General features: G+C 29.2%; 2 protein-coding genes across 4 annotated transcripts in view; one reads left to right on the forward strand and one right to left on the reverse strand.

Moving 5' to 3' along the window:
- The window catches only part of goe (gone early), a 45,569-nt gene that overhangs the window by 23,693 nt on the left and 1,589 nt on the right, over nucleotides 1-20,287 (reverse strand). For 2 of the 3 annotated variants that reach the window (XM_065508669.1, XM_065508668.1), the window contains exons 2-4: nucleotides 8,491-8,845; nucleotides 8,028-8,378; nucleotides 7,792-7,953 (exon numbers count right to left, since the gene is read on the reverse strand). In XM_065508669.1, coding sequence (XP_065364741.1) covers nucleotides 7,792-7,953; nucleotides 8,028-8,378; nucleotides 8,491-8,752 — 775 coding nt within the window. In that variant the 5' untranslated portion in view covers nucleotides 8,753-8,845. The remainder of the gene's footprint in view (nucleotides 1-7,791; nucleotides 7,954-8,027; nucleotides 8,379-8,490; nucleotides 8,846-20,287) is intronic. The other variant, XM_065508670.1, reaches the window with a different exon arrangement.
- Twdlalpha (Tweedlealpha) lies at nucleotides 6,403-7,523 on the forward strand. Its single transcript, XM_065507051.1, has 3 exons — nucleotides 6,403-6,408; nucleotides 6,499-7,207; nucleotides 7,282-7,523. Exons 1-3 carry the CDS (start codon nucleotides 6,403-6,405, stop codon nucleotides 7,521-7,523), a joined length of 957 nt encoding a protein of 318 aa, XP_065363123.1.

A 20,287-nucleotide genomic window follows, 5' to 3' on the forward strand; every position in this document is an offset into this window, starting at 1 on the left:
AGCACATGGATAAGATATTTACACGTTTCAGAACTATTTAAGAATTTTGGCATCGATTTGTTAGTGCATATTTTTGCATATTTTGCCCTTAAATGCATATTTTTGCATAAATTTCTATTAAGAGCATATTTATGTCATATTTTTGCGTTTTAGAGCATATTTTACTGTTTAATAGCATATTTTGACTTTATCAAAAACAAATTTTGTCTTACTTATTTTTCGCTGTTGTATTACAGGTTTTTACTTTGTTTAAAATTCAAAATTGAAAAATAGATGGCTTTTTTTAATATAAAAAAGCACTATTTTAATAATAGCGCCATCTAAATATCAAATTTTAGTTCTAATTCAAACTTAACCGCTCTAAGTGTTAAAGAAATATTGTCTTTTAAATTTGCTCCTATAACATCAGCTGATGTCGAAAGCACATTTTCTATGTATAAAAATGTTTTCGGATCCAATAGACAACGATTTTTATTTGAAAATTTAAGTAAATATTTTGTAATTTATTGCAATAATAACCTTAATAGAAGAAGTGACTTTAAATTTATATAAAATATCATAAAAAAATACCTCTCGTGCCCTTTTCATAGCTTAAGTTCCTACTGTTTTTATGTTGTATTTATTTTTTGTTATACTTGTTTTAGTTCATGTTATTTTTGTTTACTTTACCTTTTTAAAAATGAATTGTATTGATTTTTTTAAATAAAAGTATATTTTTTGGTTAATAATTATGTAAGTTTGTTTTTTTAAGAGCATATTTTTTAAATTTTAAGAGCATATTTTTAAGTTTTTACTGCATATTTAAAGCGCTTTCCTGGTAATTACACATAATTGGTTTTTGACAATTACGTCTCTATATTTTCCCCATTTCATTAAAATCGATAAATTCATAATATGATTTTATTAATCTTAAAATGGTGAATAATTACTTGTATTCAAAATTTCCCAAAGAGTAAGTTTAAAATTATCCGATTAGGCTCAAAGAACAGAACACACAGATTTTTAACATATTGCCTTATAACTTTTTATAAAATAGACTTTAAATAGACTTTACAATCAGCCCAATTATGAACAAAAATTCCCCGGCAGTTTTTTCCCTTTTCTCGTTCTTCCTTTTCAAAGAGAAAAACTCCGGAGGAATTTTTTTTCATAATTGGGCTGAATATAAAAATTTACTTGTATTGAAAAAAGATGTTGAACAAAATGTTTTAAGGTACTAACAAAATTAATATATCGCACTCGTTCAACAATACTGTATTAACTCAAAAACTTTTAAGTGTTTCTGTATTGTATGTGAGAAACTTTTCATTCGTAATATTTATACACTTCCTGTTAAACACAGGACGAGTATTCGTAAATCGTTTACTGTGTCTGTACTTTTAATGTATTCAGTTTGAAAATTACCTAAGTCATCCTGTTAAAAACTGAATGACTACTAGAATTTTTAAAATTGTTTCGATGCGAGAACTGTTTGTGGTTACATTTAAGGAGAATTTGAAAATCCAAATAAATCACAGTAAGCAAATTCCATTTGAAAATTTATTTACATTGTTTTTCTTTAAAATGTTTGCAACTATCAAAATAAATCTATTTTTTAAGTTAATACCATTTTTCTGAAACTTCTCCATATTTTTTTTTTTTGTATTATTTTATCAACAAAAAAGTATCAACTCAAAATACAACCAAATTTAAATAACACAATTTGATTACTTTTAACTTGAATAAAGACTCAAATCAAAATAATAAATATTTTTATGAAAATATACGATGTATGTATGTATTTCTATTAAAACTTTTGTATGAACTCCAAGGTTGCCAATTTAGCCATTTTCCGGCTAGATATAGCGATTTTATTTTCATTTAGCCATAAAAATATGGCTAGATTTAATCTAGCCGGAAGATCTAGCCATTTTATTTTGTCTTAGTCTTTTTTATTTTATACTTTTCTTGAACATTTTTGGAATTTTTTAAAAATAAAACAGTATTTTTTATCAAATGACAAAGAAACAGCCTTTTTAAACAAATTCGTCTGTTTATTTGATGAGAATATTATTGGTTTTAAAAACAGGCTTCGAAATTGTTTCCAAAGCAAACTCATCAGGCATATTCAAAAATCAATTTTGCATTTCTTCAATGGATCCGATTATGAAATGCCCAGAAATTTATTTAATTTATCAAAAAGAAAAAAAAATATTGATATTATAATATTTATCCCCATTTTCTCTACCTCAGGTTATTTTTTATCGTGACGATATACTGACAGTTCTCATACAAAAATTCTATTAATTGGAAGTATATCGTTACGAAAAACGATAACCGGAGATTGAGAAATGGGGGTTAATCTGCTAAACCCCATTAACACGAAGTCGGTAAAAAATATTTTTGAAATCTATCAGTATAAGTATTGGTTAACACATACCAGACTTCGTGGTAATGGGGGCAAGAAATGTAGTATTTATGAATTTGTATTCAGTTATTCTTGGGTTTTAGCCATTTTTAATTCAAAATCTAGCCATTTTCTGAGCTGAAGAGTTGGCAACCTTGATGAACTCAAAATAATACTTTTTTGTTGATATAAAATGTTGTTGTTGAAATTGATGTTGTTAATGTTGTAAAATGATGTTGTTAATTGATTTCTTGCTAAAAGTTAAAATTTTAAATTTTTTTATTGTTAAACGAGTGCGATATATTTCGATAACAGCATTTAAATTTGTTCAAACACATTCTAAAACGCCAGCGAAGCGAGGATATTAATTTTATTATTAGTTTTAATACTCTACTATATACTATGTAGATATAGCCGAGTTTATATTTCGTTTAAAAAAACATAAATTTTGAAATTTTTTTTCTCTGATTATCTAAAAAACTCAAAAGTTATCCAAAACATATAAAACATCTTGTTGGCGGATCGACGATATGTGTAAAAAAATAAACATTTTTATTTTCGATTTAATCCTCCACTGTAATCCTTAAAACTGCAGCGAATTGCTATTCAAATTAAAAAAAAAACCCGTCTCAACATCTTTGTTGTTCTATTATTTTATGTATACTGTCAATAGAACAATATTTTAATATTTTAAATAAAAAATCCAAATAATAAAAGACAACCAGAAGAGTTGTCATTCAAACAGAATTTAGTTTGAAGATACATATTTATTTTAAACAAACAAACATATCTTTAAGAAATAATGCTTAAAAGCGTATAGTATTAATCAAACACCCCTTCAAACTGTTTTATTAAATTTATGTTTGACACAACTCAAACGTGTTTGAATATACATTTAGCAAAAAAAAACAATGATTAAACTAAACAATAGCAGTAAATTATTAACTTTAAACTATAAAACTACAGGTCCATAATTTTAATCACTTTATATTATAATTAATTTTTTATCTATTAAATACATCTAATATTCAATAAACATATGGATGGTTTCATGTTTTGTATAAAAATACGAATAATAAGTTAATGACTATTAAAAACATGCTGAGAAATATCTTAATTCTTTGAAATTTGACAATTAATCAAATTATTTTTATCACATCCTTGAATGTTTTAATAATTACAGTGAGTAACAAATATGTTTATGATATTTTGTCAAATATTCGTGTAGGTATTTATGTTTATAATTTCTAAAATTTTCATTTGCGAACCCATAAAGCACTGTTTCCGCTAAAGAGAGTCAACTCAAAATTTAATAAAAACATTTTTTTTTTCATACATTACAATGATAGTTGAAGACGGATACAACTGTATTTTTTGTCGAAAGAGTTTAGAAAATGATGTAAGATTTTTACAGTGGGTAGATATGACCGCTGTGAAAATTGAAACATTTTAAGTTGACTCTCTTTAGAGGAACCAGTGCGATATATTCTAGATCATTATGCCTTTCGACCCCGAATTAATTTAGACATTTTCTGTTTATATATAAAGATTTCACTAGACATAAGTATTAACTGATATTCATATTGAACTAGTTCATCCTTTATAAGAACTTTAATTTTTAGTCCTGGGAGCATACTCTGAAATAGTTATGTTTTTTTTTACAATTTCAGTTTTTTCTTATAGAATATTCTTACCGCTTAAATAATAGGTATGTTCATTTACTTTCCCAGTAAATACTTGCAAATTCTCAATAATAGTGAAAAGTAAATGAACGCTTTTCCAGTAACAATTGTTTTATACACACAATTGTCTTATTTTATTCCTTTTAAAATGTATAAATACTCACATTTTCTTCAATTTTATTGATAATTCTTTGATAATTCATTTGAAATATAAGCTGCTAACTATTACTAGTTCCAAATAGAACTTGTAATAGTTTGCAACGAGAGAACACTTTCTAAAATTTATATGCTCTTGATTTTTTCTCTACTTGCAAGTTTTTGAGTTAATGAACGCTTTTCCAGTAACAATTGTTACTAACTAGTAACAACTTTTAGTTATTGAACAGAGCTAATATTTATTTCTAATTTATACTCTTTCTACTTTTTATTTAAAATTTATCAAAAGTTCTTTTTATAAACAATTCTGATGCACATAATTTTAAATTTAAACGACTTAGTTGTTATCTGGATTGCCATTCCCCTTTAAAGGCAATGCAGTGTGCCCCCACCAGACAGAGGCCCCATAGAGCAATATCAGCTTAGTAACCCTATCACCTAGCCAATTTACGTCTCTGGGTTTAATACAACATCTCGAGCCTATGGCCTTCTTGATTTTCTTGCCAAAGTGTTTAGTTCCCAGGGCAGTTTTCTGTCCAAAATGATGCCTAAGTATTTTGCGCTAACCAAGAGCGTGATATAGTGCCCAGGTGAATCCCTGAAACTGCAACCGCTACGTCATCCGCATAGGCAACAGTTTTGTAATTCAGGGATAGGACGCCCCTTGAGGAGTGCCCGTCTTGGCAGATCTAGAGATCATAGTCATTCCAATTTTAGATTGATGATCCTAAAGTTAACTGATCAAATCAAGTAGGTCTGATTTAATAGTCGCAGATTCCACATGATTGAAAGCCCTTCTATATCCAGAAAAGTTACTAGTGTGTAATTGCCAAATTTGTAACTATGATAAAATTATACAATAACAAAACATATTTAATAACACATTGTCATATCGTTGCCACCAAAAAAAATCATAATGCTAATAAAAACTTTCAATTCAAAATGAAGGACATCTCCAACTCATATGTTGCCAACTATACGACAATACTTATTTACCAATCTTTTTAGTGTAGATTATTTATTTGTATTATACATAAATACAAATTTAAGGAAGTACCATACGAACAAACATGTATCATTAAATTTTTTAATTTGAAACAAAAAAAAAAGTCAAATAAATAAAATTTTAAAAGAGATGAATTGAGTGCCATTTATGCCACAATGTCAAATTTGCATTTTTTGCAATCAATTTTGCCTGCATTGATTATATGCAAATTTAAATGTCTACGATTACAAACAGTAGATGATAATTAATAACATAAGACAAATAAAGACAATTCCACAAGAAAATAGAAAAAAAATAAATATGAACTTTTGAAATGATGATGTACGAGGTGACGACACAGATTCAATAAAGATTTAACATATTTGTATGGTTATTTAATTTACACAGGGAAATAATTTTATGATTTCTTTAATGTTAGGTAAATAGATCAAACTAAAATTTAAAAGATTTTAATTTCTTTTAGTTATTAATAATGTTTATGGTGTTTTATAAAAACGGATGACTTAACATGATCTGAATTTTGTGCAACATTTTAAATCTAGTATTTTATCAGGTTATTAAACATTTTGTCTGTTTGTGTATTTGAAGTGTCAAAAAACTCAGCAAAAAAACTAAATTAAAGGTTTAGAAATACTTAAAGCAAAATAGATACATGAGATAACATTAAATATACATAAATACATCGAATTTTTAAATATGCAAACAAACACGAAACAAAAATCCAAAACAAATCTGACAAATATCAATTAAAACAACTGGTATTCCAAAACAATCCCATACGAAAATTCAGCTACCTTTAAGATTGGTAGTCAGCTATTTAATCAATACATGTGTTAGTAGTGTCAGCAGCAATGACTTACTAAGGAAATTAATTAATTGATCAATTAATGAAATAAAAATAAAACAGTACAAGAAGATACACTAAAATAAAATAAAAATTATATAGGAAAAGTTGATTGATACACCCCAAAAAATCGTTGTCTGTACAATGTGCTGTTGGCTGTATTTTGTTTGTTATTTGAAGATACAATTTGTTAAGGTTTACGAAGACAACATTTTGAAAGATGATTTTGTATAAAAATGTTGATGATTTGATTATTAACTATCAGTTTCACGTTAACTGTAGAAATCTACAATTGAGAAGATTTTCTTAAAATCAATAGTTCATCAAGATGCGCGTATTTTTGGTAAAGGACATGAATATACATAAATTTAAAAAACATTTTTCGGTTGTCACATAATATTTAACAATTTCCTTATAATTTCAGACTTTGTGCTCAATGGCTGCTTTAGCTTTGGCTAAGCCACAATACAATTATGGTAGTGGTATTTCGGGAAGCTTTGGAGGCACTGCTGGAAGTTCTGGCAACGTCGGAGGCTTCAGCGGTCTTGGCTTTGGAGGATTGGGCGGTAGTTCTGGGGGTTCATTGGGAGGTAGTGCTATAAAATTCCAGGGAGGTAGTGGTGGTGGATTCTCTTCAGGATCTATTGGCGGTGGTTCTTCATTTGGTTCTGGATCTACAGGTGGTGGTTCTCTTGGCGGTGGTTCATCATTCGGTGGTTTCCAATCAACTTCATCATCGAACTATAATCAATTTTCTCAACAGCAACAGCAACAACAGCACTCTGCCCAATTTGAAGCTCCTTTCGTGCACAAACAATTCATCACTGTTGCTGCACCAGAAGATAATGAAAATTTGGAACGCACCAAACACTTAGTTATTGGTCGCCCTCAAAAGAACTATCGTGTAGTTTTCATTAAAGCGCCATCATCGAGCAATGCCAATGTCAAATTGTCTGCTGAATATGCTCCTCAAGAAGAAAAGACAGTCATTTATGTTTTGTCCAAAAAGGATAGCTCTTTGGAAGTTGGTGACATCGCCACACCTGCTCCATCAGTGCCCAGCAAACCTGAAGTATTCTTCATTAAATACAAGACCGAAGAAGAAGCCCAACATGCTCAAAAACAAATTCAAGGTAATTTATTAATTAATAACGCCACTACATCTTTTATTCTATAAAATATCTCTAATAAATATTTAATTCTTTAGCTGAATACGATAGAATCGAAGGCTCTTCTGAACATACTGATGCTGGTGTTGCTCCCCAACAGTCAGTTGTTGGTATTTTGGATGGAGTTAGTGGTGGAGCTTCAGGTGGTAGTGCTGGTGCTGGTGCTGATTTCGGTGGTGCTGGTTCTGGAATTTCCGGTTCATTTGTTGGTGGTTCTTCAAGCTCTACTAGCCACAACGCCGCTAAATCTTCAGCGTACTTGCCTCCAGCTGGTCATTAAACAGTTTTACAGTGTTTTTAAAACACACGTAAAGTATTAATTATATACGAGTAAATGTTAAGTTTTGTTAAAAATAAATGAATAAAGACGAACAAACGAATGTAAAATCTCATATTTCCTTAAATTGTTTGGTTTGTAATAGTAATTAACAGATAAAAAAGACCGAACGTATTCTAAACTGATCGTGTCAAATAATTGGTTATCCTATTTTTGTCAATTTGACAATTGATCGTCATATTAATATAATATGTATGTATATGTGACTTACCCACTGAATTGATAGCTTTCTTGAGTAACAAGTCTGATTGTGATTTATCCAATGTATCGATTTCTCGACAAGCCCGATATAAACTTGTTACCATGGATTCTACTGAATATGACACAGACGATGTTGGTAACATTGATATAAAACGGTTTAATTCGTTTAATTCTAAATTTACAACAAAAAAATTATACAAATTGATGTATTATTAGTTCCTAATTTTAATTTTACACAAAACTTACCTTGATATTCGTTGTAAGTCTTGTAATTCCACTCCCCTTTCTTAATTACATAATAATCGTTTTCAGCATATTCTTTGTCAAAATTGCCACAGGCCCATTGATAAGTATCGTGACAAGGATTCTTAGAAGTATTCGACCACAGCAAGATCTGTTGACTTGAATGAACACATTCCTTTTCTAAACATAATTCAGCCTTAAGATAAAATGGCACTTCGGGCCAAAATGCAATCATCATTATGATGATAATCAGGAGGACAGCACACAAACATGCTGTGGTCACATACATAATACGTCTTTTACGTGATAATCTCATTAAGGCATCGAATGACATACGACCTGGAATTAAAAAGGCTACAATGGAGAAAATATTCCACAGAAAACAAGCGTGAATGAATGTGAATTAGTGCTTAAAACATTTGTATATAGTGACAACGAAATGGTGATGATTTAACTTAGTACCAACCTCTGAAGCCATTGACAGATCCGGGACCACCAGATATTGGTGTCTCCGCTTGAATATCATTATCATGCCGGTCGTTTTGTGATTCTAGATCTTTGGCAACACCTACATTTTGATCTATATTTAATTTCAATTGATTTGTCGTTAATGGCGCCGTTTCACTGCCTTCTATTTGTTGTTTTGCATCATCTAACTTTAAATTTCGGTCATCAACTTCATCAATGGCACTTATGGTGGGTCGGAATTTTCCTTGATTCGAATTCATTTTGTATAAGATATTAATTCATTTGTGATTTTATTTTCATAAAATATTGTACATATTTCGTTTATAGTAATTTGTTTCTAACATAAAACTGATCTGTAATAAAAACGAAAATATAATAGAATTTATAATTAATACAGAAAATACTATTCAAGGCGTATTAACAAGGTGAGTGCATAAAATCAGCTGTTTCTTAATTCGCTGTGGTTTTATGTACACTATATGTCAAACATTGTTTATGTTTACATTTGTTATTGTAAATAACATAGTAATATTTTAATTCGCCTTGATTTTGACATTTAACGTACATTTTAACAAAAACAAATTGCCTGTTGTTTTTGCATTGTTGTATTTGTTGCCGGGACGCACTCACCTTGTTAATACGTCTTGATACTATTTAAAATAAAATATAAATAAATAAACAAGGCAGTAAACCACCTAATAATTGTATATAGTAAAACTAAAAAACAAGTAGATATCATGATCAATACGATATAGTTGTGAATATGAATATGTATGTAACTGTAATTATAAAATATAAAATATAAATATAAAAATTTTGCTTAATAACTCCAAATAAATCCAATACAAATTTCAAAAAAAGAAAAAAATATATAAAAGCAATCAAAATATTTAACTGGAAGATTCATTCATGCATATCATTTTTAATTAACTGTTTATTAACAAACCCATTACAAATTGATAAAATTTTGATTTTATTAAGCTTCAAAACGATTAAAAAGTCATTAAGGTTTTATAATTTTAAGTTTGGCATCTAACATTTTACAAAGGAAAATTGATATGTAAACAAAACCTTGACCTTGGTCTCTAAAACCCAAATTTTTAATTAATTTAATATCAATAAGAAAGAATAATATCGTTGTTCTTCGTCTAATTTAATAATAGTTTATGGAAAGAACTTTCACATACATATTATTTTGAAAAAAAAAAGAATCGCTTATTAATTTGAAAATCAAAATGATCTTATCTACAGGCAGATAAATTGTAAGACTAATATTAAATTGGATTTGGTATTAAAAATATGTATTATGTTGATCAACGTTTTTTTTTATTAATTTAAGAGCAAAGCTTATTTCATGTAAATAATGAGAAATTGAATATGCTACATATCATCACCTTAAATGCAAACGGACGTAACTAAACAAAAATTCGAAATGCATTTTTTGATTGATTATGGTTTGTTTTATCTAACTACATATTCGCGCAAAATTTTAGATACCTACATACCAAAAACTTTTTTACTGACTTTTTTAAAGAAATTCAAATGGACGTAACTACAAGTGCATGTATTTGTTAATGCAAAAAGGTGTAACTACACTTTCGTAGGAAAACATACAAGACAAGCACATGTATGTTAATACTGTAGTAAACAACGATGTTAACGGGGCTTTGAATTTGTTGTCATTTACAAAATTCGTATAAATTCAAAATTTTAGTACCTATACGTTTTTTTTGCTTCTCCTGTAAAATAAAGAAAAGTGTAGTTATGCCCCCCGTTTGCATTTAATATGACGATATAGACATAGTACAGGGAGGCCCAAATACAAGTGTAGTTTTGACCACGATATAAAATTTCTATTGATAATACACCAATAATAAATAATAAAAATTGTTATGATTTGCGGAACATAATTCCATCTCTAATAGTAGATATTTTACGCACTCAGTTATGTAATCGTTATATCGTTTTGATCGTTTTGATTGCCTACAATTTGGGATTTGTTTTTGTTACACTTTTTGTTGGTTTAAAGATCGGTGTTATGCTAGTACTCTATTCAAAAACGACCCAGACATTTAAGACGATTATTGTCCGTGTAATAAATGCAGAAACCGTCCACAAGGTCTGGATTGCTTTCACTGGATGCGCCATTGCGAAGCAATCCGACGCAGCCACATGATTCATATTATATAAATGTTGGGACTATTTGTCCATTCTAATAAAGCCATACTTGATTAAAAAATAAAATTTTGTTAATTTTGTTTCAATTTTAAAAAGCTCTATCTCAAAATGATAACTGTATTTAAATTACCCTTTATATTCCGGTATTTCGAACAAACAAATGTACAACAATGCAAAACTTCTTTTATATTTAAATTGGATACAATTGATGACAATTTGCCTGAATAATTCAAGCTAATAATGGCAATGAACGGAGAGAGCGAGATGATCATCATAACACAGATCAACATGCAATGCTCGTGCAACACACACAGTCAACAACATAAGTTTAGTTGCAATATTTGCAAAGCTCCATTCATCCGTTTGTAACACATCGAAATATTGGTAGTAAATCCTAATGAAATTCTAAGACGATCTAGTATGTTCGATCGTCTGCTTACCTGTAGGTTCTAGAAGGAAGAACTTAAGAGAATATTGTGAGTTGATCACAAATGTTTGTTACATATTGAAAATGGGAAAAATCGGTCCAACAAAAAACAAAATTTAGAACAAAATGTCCGTACTGTGAAATTTGCCACTGAAGTTTCTAGTAATAGAAAATATAAAATTAACCAAATCGGATCAACCAGATAAATGTTTTTATACAAAATTCACAAAAATCGGTGCCTGTATTATATTATTGTTATACATATAAGATTCGACACTACCGAATATAACACTGTTACTTGTTCTTTCTAAAACAATTGCAAATTCACATAAAACAAGTAAGAATGTTAATTTTCTGATATATGGGTTATATGGGGAGTAGGGTCAATTATGGACCGATCCTCACAAAAGTTAGGTATTAATTATTATAAAATAATTATGAATGTTCAAGTCATTTTCTGGGAGGGGCCTTGTACGGGTACTATGGACATACAGTATAATTTCAGAGTACTTAGAACTAATTTATGCAACATTTTATCAGGATTACCGCATAATCAACATATTTATAACTGCTCGAATAGTATGGGAGCTAGGTGAAATCATGGACCGATATTGCACATTTTCAATACCAAACAAACCTTATCAACAGCGAGTATTTCAGCCAGCTAGCTCCTATCGTTTGTGTCCGCATCTTTTATGATGGTGCACGCAGAGAAAAAACATGGTTGTGGAAAACATAATCTAAGAGCAACACATTATGATAAGATTAATGATTGTAGTCCAAACATATTATGATCATTATTAGTATAATAAAATATCATAATATGTTCTGAAATAATCATATTATGATATAAATCAATCATAATATGACCCATGATACAATAATTGTAGAAAGTAGAATCACTAGGGAGAGTTTTCAATATTTACCCCTATAACATCAAACTTTGATTTTGATTTTTTTTCATATTTTCTTTTGTTTGACGTTACAAGAATTGTATAATTGAGAATTTATTTTCTACTGAGTGTAGCTTATATTGTTGTGTCATGATATGATCCAAAGTAATCATATTTATGACCCAATTAAATCATATTATGATCCAATGAAATCAAATTAATCATATTATTATTAAAATTTTTTTTTAGAAATACACAATGTTATTTCCCAAATAAAATGTTATTGATAAATTCACTGAAATTTACTGTTATTCGCTCTAGGAAAGTTAAAGATAATATACAAATAAAACTATAGAGCGAATGGGAATTACAGAAAATATAAAACTTTACAGTAACTAAAATATTGTTGAAATTAAATTAAAACAACAATTATATGTTTACGACAACAACATTATAAAAAGTAATGGCTGTCACTCTGTGACACGTAAGGATTAACGCAAACTATTTGGTTCTGTTTTTGATATAAAAATGTTAAATTTTCTAATTTTAATTATTTTATTCATAGCCATTACTTCGTATGGTTTTAATGTCGATTTTATAATGTTGCAATTCTCTCACACCAAATTTATACTAAATTTCATGCACATAAGATAATAGGAAAATAAGTAATGTAATAATTTAGTTGACAATTTCAATCATGACATAATGACTTCAAATTTATTTTAATTAAATCAAAAACAATTATAAATCATTATTTTGTTTATGAGTGAATATATGATGTATTGCCACAATCAATATGGTCTATTCGACAAGGAATATGTTATAAGAATCATGTTGTCAACATAAACTGTCAAAAAAAATTTAATTTTGTACTGTGGAAAACATAATGGCAACAAGTGGTAAAGTAAGTAAATTAAAATTACCAAAATAGTTTTAACTTTTTCTTTTGAATTTTATTTCAACAAAATTAATTTTTGTGATAATGATGATAACAAGACAACAAATAAACTATTCAGTGACTAAAAATTAAGTAAGAATATTTATAGATATATTTCTATGTAAAATACATACACACATACATATGTGTGTATACATTCATACATATGCACTTGTAAATGATTATTTAGAGTTTGAATCACTAAAAATTGAGAACGATTTCTTATTTTTCTATTTTCATTGTATTTTTTTAGATAAGATAAAACAATGAAAATATTCTGAAATGAGAATAATTTTTTAGTATAATTATAATGGCAAGTTAAAACTTTTATTTTTTAGTTCATGCTCTTTTGCCAAGACTAAATTAAGCAAATCACACTTACATGCATACATACATATGTATGTATGTGTTTCTAAAATAGTTAGTATATATGTATAAGTTTGTCATTATGTTTGTAATTTACACTTTTTTCTTAAAGTATATATGTATATTCTGGATCGTTATTGGAAGCAAAATCGATATAGCCATCCGTCTGTATGTTGAAATCAACTTTCCGAAGTCCCCAAATGACTTACATACATGATATGACATCAATATATCCGATATAAATTGGACCACAAATGGCAAAGATATAAGCAAAAAATCACGACTATCTCCATTCACATAATTTTCATCACAATAAAAGAAAATATTTCACCTAAATTAGTTTTATCTTTGGTGAATGGTAATTAAGATTCGGTACAAACGAATATAGCACTCTTACTTGTTATAAATAACAATGTGTAGTACATTAATTTAAAATGCTTTGCTTTTAAATTCTACTCGGATTGTGTATCAACAGAATGAGTCTGATAACCCAAATACAATGACGTTAAATGCAACACTAAAGATGGTTGGTTACACATAGTATGTACTTCAAAGATACACAACTCGTGTCATCACTTGAATACAAACATATGAATGTACATTCTAAAGATATGACATGAGACACAGACGACCATATCAAATTAGGCTAAATTACATTAAACAGACGTTTGCACAATCTATAGTTTGAAAGTCTCGTTTCTTTAGTTTTTTATTTAATTCTAATTGAGAACTGTGAAAATGTACCTCCTCTACTAACAAAAGATGATCACTCAAGGTGCTAAATCATTTATACATAATAGAAAAAACGAATAAAGTCGGAAAATAAAAAAAAATTAGATTTAAATAAAATATAAAACCTCCCAGAATGATATGATTACTTATGAGTACATACAACCATATATACTTAATTATGTAGAATACACATGGAGTACGAGTAGAATATCACATTTCGCAACTGGATCTAGTTACACTCATCGAAATAAATATTGGTACAAAGATCGCGTATATTATTTTTCTTTTGACGAGTTTCCATTAAAATTGTTAAAAATTAGTCAAACAAAGTTTAATCATATTTAATTTAAAGTTTTGGAATTTTCACACAAAATCATAAATATTGGAACAAAATACTGTGGTATGATGAAACAAAGATTAATATGTTGGAATCAGGCGAAAAATCCTTTTATAAAGGGTTTGACCCAAAACACACAAAAAATATAAAACTCTTACTTGTTATACCCATCACCTTCGTCAGAAGGGTATATATAAATTTGTCATTCCATTTGTAATTTCCACAATATAGTTTTCCGACAATATAAAGTACATATATGCTGGATCCTTAAAGATAGAGTCGATTAAAGCTACGTTTCCGCATACACCGTAATCGGCACCGAAAACGTCCATTCCATAAGCCATGTCCGTCTCTCTGTTGAAATCAATTTTCCGAAGCCCCCAAATAACTTACATACACGATGCATACATCAATATCTCTGGAATTCTTCCTGCTCGGGTTCTATTAAAAATCAAGAAAAACGGTCTATTAAAATCAAGAAAATCGTGGACAACCACGATTTTTTACCTATTTTTATAACCTTCACCATGAGTGGCAAGGGTATATATAAGTTTGTTATTCCGTTTGTATTTCTACATTTTTCATTTGCGACCCCACAAAGTATATATATTCTGAATCGTTATAGAAAGCGGAGTCGATATAGCCATGTCCGTCTGTCCGTCTGTGTGTTGAAATCAACTTTATAAAGCCCCCAAATAACTTACATACACGAATGATACATCAATATCTCCGAAATTCTTCCGGCTCGGTTGCTATTTAAAATCGAGAAAATTGGTCCACAAATAGCTGAGATATAAAAAACCAGGACAACCTCGATTTTTGACCTATTTTTACCCATATCTGGATTACTAAATCATTAATATAGACAATATGGATATCTAATGATAGATATTTCAATGACCTGTGCAACGACGTATATAAAACCATAGTAAATTTGACCTACAATGGGTCAAAATCTGAAAAAATATTTTTTAACCCGAATTTAAATAATATTAAAAAAAATTCGAAATTTTTTTTCCCAAAAATTAAAAATATTTAAAATTTTTATTTTGAAGTAGAATTTGGTGAAGGGTATATAAAATTCGGCTCAGCCGAATATAGCTCTCTTATTTGTTTTTTGTTACAGTTTTACTAATAATCTAGACAGCAATAGTATATAGTGTATTGGGCATTAACGCAAATTATTATAGATTCTACAAAACTCATTGAGAATGAGAGAGTGGGACTCATCTGTAAAACACACCTAAAATAAAAATCAATTTTATAATTTGTAATTCTGTTTAGCTTTTTAATACATACATATGTATGTACTTAAGTTTATTATAAAACATTTTATTTCATTTATAATCACTTATTTGTATAAAAAAACATTATACTAATAAAATAAAAAAATTATTGCTTTTCATACAAATTAAATGACACAGCTGTCAATAATTTCACAGTAGTCACTTGTAAATTGAAACTATTGAAAAAAAAATATTAATTTACCTACCTACGTATGTTAGTTAGTACCTTTATCGCACAATTTTTTCCTACTAAATAGGAAAATATTTTTAATTTTTTAATACATTTTCTTGCCACCATTTGTTATCATTTCGAAAATTGCCTAAAACAAAATAAATATTCAATGTTATTATCAAAATAATTAAATATTTGCTTTATGATAACCTTGTAACTGTAATGACCAGTTACGATCGCTAGTATTGATCAGTTTATGAACTGTGTGTCAATTTTCCTACATAAATATTTGTATTTTTTTTAATTGCTTTTAGGTGACGACACATTAATGTATACATGTGTCTGTGTACGAATGTCGGCGGCTTGGTACTTTCTACATCATGATGATATGTACTTATTTTTACATGCTCAGTTCTATGTGTGATAATAACTGAATGAATTAATGAATTAGATACGAGTAATTCTCACGCAAAGCCAGTGCATTTTGTTTTAATTCTCATTCGTTAAGGACAGATGCAGATAAGAATTGTTCAAAAATTTCACAATACATTTATTCGATGTAGTAAAAAATGGTAGTATAAGGTTTCAAGTCTACACTCAGAAAATTATTATAGTACTTTGCTAATAGGGGGTCACACGGCATGTATTTCATGTGTTTTGTGACATGTATTGGAACATTTTCCCACATGTAAACATGTACATACCGTATGTAAAATACATGTTATATTTTCGTGCGTTTAACATGTGTATTTTGAAATACAACACTGCGTGAGTGCAAAATAAAGAATACAAAACAAAAAAAGAGTAGAGAAAAATCATAACAAAATAAGTTTCATTGCATTAAATATATTTATTGTGATTTAAAAATGTTTTAAATCACAATAAATATATTGTTAAAAACAACAAACATATAAACAAAAAGAGGTTATGTCACATGCAATTACATATGTACGTGTGAACGTGAAATTATGAATCGTATGTATAACGTGAATTTTGACATACACATGAAATTCCACATGTATCGAACACATGTCCCATTACATATGGAATTCATGCCGTGTGACCCCCCTTTTAGAGGATATAATTATCTTTCAAATCCATATCAAATCAATAAAATCCAATATCCGCTTCATAAGATACGAAGAATATTTAAATAAATTAAATTGTTAGATTTTTATCGAAATTCCAAAGTTAAAAACTTGTGTTCTTTGGTGGATTTCATGATATATTTTTGACAACTTAAATTAAACTCCAAATACGAACTAAAATATATGCTGTTGTGTATTATTCTAAGATACTTCTCTAAAAACATTTAACTTCCGGTCCTATAATTAAATTGATTTACACTTCAATAACTCCGGAATTGATAAACAATAGTATGTACTCTTACCTACATACATGAATATATCGTCTCTGCTTTAAGATGCTACAAATACATAATGTAAAGACCTAAGAAGATCTAAACGTGACAGGAAGTTTACATGTTTGGATGAGTAAAAAAATTAATAGTGATTTAGCATAGGTAACAAATAATTAATTGATCAATTTGTTAGGAATAATAAATGGTTGTCTTTTTTTATTTATTAAAGAGATAACACACTAAATATAAATAGGACCAAAACATACTACTACGCAAAAATAAAATTAAAGGAAAACCCAACGACCAGACTGTCTGTGACTTAAAACAATAGATAGGAAATGCATGCCTCAGACAAAAGAATTAAAAAGAAGCAACAACAAATATTGCAACCACTGTTACGCAGTCAATAGAGGTTAATAAATTCTAAAAGATACACTCTAAAAAACTTAAACACATAAATAATTACTACATAGAAGTAGTATACTTCAGTATGTATGTATATAATTAAAAAATAATTAATAAGCTCTTAAAATGAGTAATAAGAATAAGAATTGGTTCGTGTCGTTGCCTCATAAATAAACTAACTTCATAATTAAGTAATTAACAAAATAAAAATCGAAAGACCCCTAAAAAAATACTTCAACAAGGGCAGCTTAAACAATTTGGAGAGGGAATATTTATAAGGAGCACAAGACAGACCTCAAGCAAATTAAATTGTAAACAAAATAAATCCCACCTTTTTAACAGCAACAACAACAATCTCGAAAAACGAAAATTCGAAAGGAATGCGTAGGTGAATGTTGGCGATGATGATCTTTGAATACCATCTCAGACACGAAAGAAAAAAAAGTTTAACGATCTGATAAGTACTCGTATGTACCTATCGTGTAGAATAACATGAAATTTCAACTCACATTTAATAAATGCGGGTGTGTGCCTTCTTCGTCTTCTTCTCAAGCTCACTCACGTACTCGTACTTATTCTCTTACGCGTCCACGTATAAAAAAAAGTTGTACATGCTACAAACAAGAAATCATGTGTATTGAATTGAAATATAATTTTCGTTTCTTGCTACATATTGTTGTCGTTGATGATGTTTTTTTTTCCTTTCCAAACGTGCCACAACCTAAACCGGTAAAACAGCCATATACTACTTTTAAATGTCGTCGCATACATTGGACAAGAATGTGTTCAAATGACTTGTTTCTTTGCATGGCTAAATTTATGAGTTGCAAGAATTATCGATAGTGATTGAAATGAGTGTATGGGTGGACGAACAGATAGACTGACTGACGTTCATTCGGTCATGAACGTACGTGTTTGAGTACAAACCCAGGCCAATTAATTGATATTCAATGCAGGAATACCTTTTATAGTGGTGGCAGTTAGACATTTATTAAAAGAGCTAGGCGTAAGTAAAATATTTCTATGCCACAGGCTATATACAAGAAAAAGGAGAGATCTACTGCTGATATTCACTTACAAGAGAGAGTGTTAAAGTGTTACCAGATTAACGTCCAAATTGAGAATATCGGAATTTGTGTTATTGAAAATTATTTCAAATATCATACTTTACTAAACAAAGTAACAATTAAAACGATCTGAAAAACAAGTAAGAAAAATGGTTGCATGCATTCCTTGCAAAAGTTTAATTATTTATTAATGAAATAGTCAATGATTGATTTACTTAACAAAAAAATTAATAATTCAAATAAACAGAATGAATTCCAACAACAATGAAGGCATTATATTCTTAATTCTACACGATTTTCACGATGAATATTCCAATTACATATATTTCAGAAATTTCCATTTGTATTTCATACAAACTAACATTTCGAAAATTATTGGTGGTAATCATGATAAAACCTTTACAATCCGTCAAACTTCCAATGGAGAATTGTGGATAATTTACGAGAATAATATTAAAAAATAGCGGGATTTTGATAATTAAGATAAGGATTTCTAAAGGGTGTCTCAGTAAGAATGCACTTTTTCATTTTAAAATAAAAACACGGCGTTAAATCGCATGATCTTCGTGGCCAGAATTTATTGATATAATTTGTTCTGAAAATCGTTGCTGAAATAAATTTATTGTTGCATGCGTGGCGTGCCAGGTGGCGCTGTCTCGCTGAAACCACATGTAGTCCAGATCTATGCCGTACAGTTGAGGCCACAAAAACTTCATTGTCATGTTTCTATAACGAATGCCGTTCATATTCACTGCATTTTCGGCCGCATCTTTAAAAAATTAAGGCCCAATCACGACGCCTGACGAAAATCCGCACCAAACAGTTGCTCGTTGCGGGTGCATTTGTTTCTCATGGATTGCATAAGGATTTTCTGACCCCCAAATTGGACAAGTTTGAGTATTCCCAAAGCTATTCAGATGGAAATGGAGATGAACAGTTTCGTAATAGATTAAAGATAACATGTAACCTGTTTATTTAATCTAGTACGAAACTGTCGTAGGAGTAAGTCACATACGCCAATGATGATTGACTTTGCTCCATTACCCATTGAATTGCCGGTGCTTTCCATGGTGTGCTGGTTTGAGCTGCTGAGTATTCTGAATTTTGTACGCATGAAGGTGAATGTCTATTGTCAAAATTCGCTGCGTAGTGCTTCGTGAAATTTGTAGTTGTACATGTTGTAGTTTTGTCGTCACTTTCTATAAATTCGCCTTGTTGAGAACAATGCCGAATTGATGTTTTCGAGTTTTTTTTATACCCTTCACCTTCGGTATATATAAGTTTGCCATTCCTTATTTAATTTCCACAATATAATTTTCCGACCCTATAAAGTATATATATTCTGGATCCTTATAGATAGCGAAGTTGATTAAGCCATGTCCGTCTGTCTGTCTGTTGAAATCAACTTTCCGAAGCCCCCAAATAACTTACATACACGATTCATACATCAATATCTACGGAATTCTTCCGGCTCGGTTGCTATTTAAAATCGAGAAAATAAGGAAAAAACCAGAACAGCCTCGATTTTTAACATATTTTTGACCTTATATCTGGATTTTTTAAGTTATTAATATAGACAATATGGATATCTAATGATAGATATTTCAAAGACCTTTGCAACGAAGTATATAATAG

This window comes from Calliphora vicina, chromosome 4, assembly GCF_958450345.1.
Source record: "Calliphora vicina chromosome 4, idCalVici1.1, whole genome shotgun sequence".
NCBI lineage: Eukaryota > Metazoa > Arthropoda > Insecta > Diptera > Calliphoridae > Calliphora > Calliphora vicina.

Excerpts from the sequence above, each read along its gene's own strand:
- Twdlalpha (XM_065507051.1), top strand. Across the intron at positions 7,208-7,281 it reads TGCTCAAAAACAAATTCAAG|CTGAATACGATAGAATCGAA; the intron begins GTAATTTATTAA and ends TTAATTCTTTAG.